We start from the raw sequence: 3,270 nt of genomic DNA on the forward strand, positions 1-3,270 counted from the left end.
GGACATTTATTTGCCCAAACTTGATATTGTTTGTTTAACCTTAACATTTTACACAAAATATATGAAAATATTTTATTGTTTCAAATAATCCCATTTTCTCTTTCTTTTAATACTCATGTATAATTCAAGATTCATCTCAAATCCTACCTTCCCTGTAAAGAATTTATTTACTAACTCTAATTGATATTGATGATCCTATTCTCAGTTTCCATGATTTTTGAAAATCTATTTCACTATTCGCTATTTTTAAAAAATAGCAAACAAAACTTGTTACATTGTCTGGTAGCCATTCCAAGCATTTTTATCCTCTATTAGAGTAGAATTCACTAGAGTTTTTGTAATCATTTATATTTCACAGTACATAACATGAAGGCAGGTACCTAGAGGGTACCCAGAAAAACTTGTTTGTTCATATTGACAAAATGTTTGTGAAAACTCAATGCAAGCTTAACCATAGAAATCTAATCGTCCACTGACTGTACAATTGGAAAGATTTCTTCTGCGAATGTGATGTTCAGAATGAGACAGAGTAGAAACTAATAAGTCATAAAAAAACAAAACTTGTCCAAAACCATGCTACATGCTTTTACTTTTTTAAAAAATTACATATTAGAGCATGTAATTGGCCAGAAGCATCTTTGTTGTTTTTTTTTTTTTCTCACTTGAAAAAAAATGGAGGTTGAGGTCTGGGGATGTGGCTCAAGCCTTGCATGCTTGCGGCCCGGGTTCGATCCTCAGCACCACATACCAACAAAGATGTTGTGTCCGCCGAGAACTAAAAAATAAATATTAAAAAAAAAAATTCTCTCTTTCCTCTCTCTCCTCTCTCACTCTCTCTTTAAAAAAAATGGAGGTTGAGACTTAGATGAAGTAGTCTGTTAAAGTCTAGGCACTAGATATTAAAAGACAGAGTATTTAAACTTTGGGACTAACTAGGTATTAAACTCATGTTATATCTCCTCAAACTCTTTCCTACTAACTTTTTGGTTCCTCCACATTTCATCCATTTTTAATGATCTATCCTTCTTTTTTCACATGTGTTTCCTCTCATGTATCCTGGTCCAACATCTAGATTCTACACACTGAGGCCTGAGACTGAATTATTTTCAACTCTGCCTCTCTTTCATTAAATTCAAGGCATGACAAATATTATTATCAGTGTCTCAAAATTAATGAATGAGTGAAGGAGTGAATTAATTAATAGGTATACTAATAATAACACATTTGCCTCCTTGATATTTAACAAGACAACTATATCCTTTAGATACATTTTAAATAAAGGTTGCAAAATGATTACATAGGACAAAATAGAACACTTAGAAATTTTTGTATGAAACAGGATTTTTTCAAAAATAGTGAACAAAACTCAAAGATTTTATAAAAAAATCAAATCTTGCTTGTCTTAAAATTATTAGAAAATATTGCAACCCTGGACCCTTATGGCCCCATGGCAAAAATGCATTTGATCTGCATAGAATTTGTTCCTAGTGGAGAGGATGTGCTTGCTCACATTAGTCTAGCCTCCTACTTCTCCATACAATGTGTGGATACATCAGGCTTACCTTTTGCTTTTTATTAACTTTCTAGTGTCACTAAACATATGATTCTATAAAAATTCATGACAAACATAATCTTTATTGGAAACGAGTATTTTACCTTTTTAATTCTGCATTCTCTATTTTGGCAGATATTTACAAACAATAAACATTTAAAAATATACACTTGCAAAGACTTTAGGAAATCTATGTTTTAGAATGATTTAATATTTCATTTGCACCTTTTATGAATTCTTCTCCACTATTTTCTCTCCATCCCAAACAGTGCATTTTGTGATTTGCTTGTCTTAAGTGAGGCCAGTCTTGTCTCCAAATAGGAATTTGATGACTCCTTCACGAATCTGCTTTGTCTTGACTCCATAAACAATTGGGTTCATGGTAGGAGGCAACAACAGATAAAGGTTGGCCACAATGATGTGTATGTGGTGGGGAATATTGTGGCCTCCAAATCGGTGAGTGAAGAAAGTGAAAAAAGCAGGTACATAAGTGATCACGATGGCACACATATGAGATGTGCAGGTGCTAAAGGCTTTGTGACGAGCATCTGCTGATGACAGGCTCACTACAGCCCGCAAAATCATAGTGTAAGATGCAGAGATACAACAGATATCAAACACCCCAATCAGGAGGGCAACCATCAGACCATAGATAGCATTTACCTTGACGTTGCCACAGGACACCTTGGCCACAGACATGTGGTCACAGTAGGTGTGGGGGATGAGGTGGCCCTGGCAATAGGGCAGGCGTTTGGTGAGAAAAGTGAATGGGATGATGAGCATCACACTCCTTAAGAAAGTGGCAAGACCAGCCTTGGCGATGACAGGGTTGGTGAGGATGGTGGTATAGCGTAAGGGGTAGCAGATGGCCACATAGCGGTCCAGAGCCATGAGCATGAGCACCCCAGACTCCATCCCAGTCAACATGTGGACAAAAAACATCTGGACCAGGCAGGCATTAAAGTCTATCTCCTTGAGGTTGAACCAGAATATACACAGCATGTTGGGCACAGTGGTGGTACACAAGGTGACATCAGTGGAGGCGAGCAGGGCCAGGAAGTAGTACATGGGTCGGTGCAGGGCTTCATTATGACTGATGAGATAGATGAGTCCCACATTCCCCACAAGAGCAATGATGTACATGAGGCAGAATGGCAGGGAGATCCAGGTGTGTGCAGCTTCCAGCCCAGGAACACCATTCAAGATAAAGAATCCTGGTGTCAGGCTGGAGCTGTTGGCTCCAGACATAATGGCTGACAGGAGGAGAGCATTTTAGACTCTTTAACAGTGACAGTTCCCTGGGCCAGAAAGGAAACCGAAGGTAAGTAGAGAGCATGAAAACATCTTTTATTAAATTATTTATTTATTTTTTTTACTATGTGAATTCTTTTTTTTTAAGTTTGTTCTTTTTATATATATACATGATAGGAGAATGTATTTTGACATATATAAGTGGATTATAATTTATTCTAATTTAGGATCCCACTTTTGGATAGTACGATGATTTGGAGTGCCTTTAGTGGTTACCTGTGTGATTTCAATAAGGCCTTTGCAATGAGAATCTATCAGATTCCCCTGGAGTCACTCTGTCTAGTTTCATGTTCCACCTGTTTCTAACTGCACATAGCGTATGATATGAACGAGTTGTTTAACCACATTATGCCTCAGTTTTCTCCATCTAAATGAGATCATTGCATTGTTGTCAGGATTATTTATCA

The 3,270-nt window shown here is 37.0% G+C and overlaps 1 protein-coding gene across 1 annotated transcript; it reads right to left on the minus strand.

The window, feature by feature from the left end:
* Positions 1-1,843: 1,843 nt before the first annotated feature.
* Positions 1,844-2,800, minus strand: LOC308642054 (olfactory receptor 52N2; the record flags this gene model as incomplete). Its single annotated transcript, XM_081280657.1, has 1 exon — positions 1,844-2,800. The coding sequence occupies one exon, from the start codon at positions 2,798-2,800 to the stop codon at positions 1,844-1,846; it is 957 nt and encodes a 318-aa protein (XP_081136783.1).
* Positions 2,801-3,270: the final 470 nt, after the last annotated feature.

This window comes from Spermophilus citellus, assembly GCF_964194105.1.
Source record: "Spermophilus citellus genome assembly, chromosome: 2".
Taxonomy (NCBI): Eukaryota; Metazoa; Chordata; class Mammalia; order Rodentia; family Sciuridae; genus Spermophilus; species Spermophilus citellus.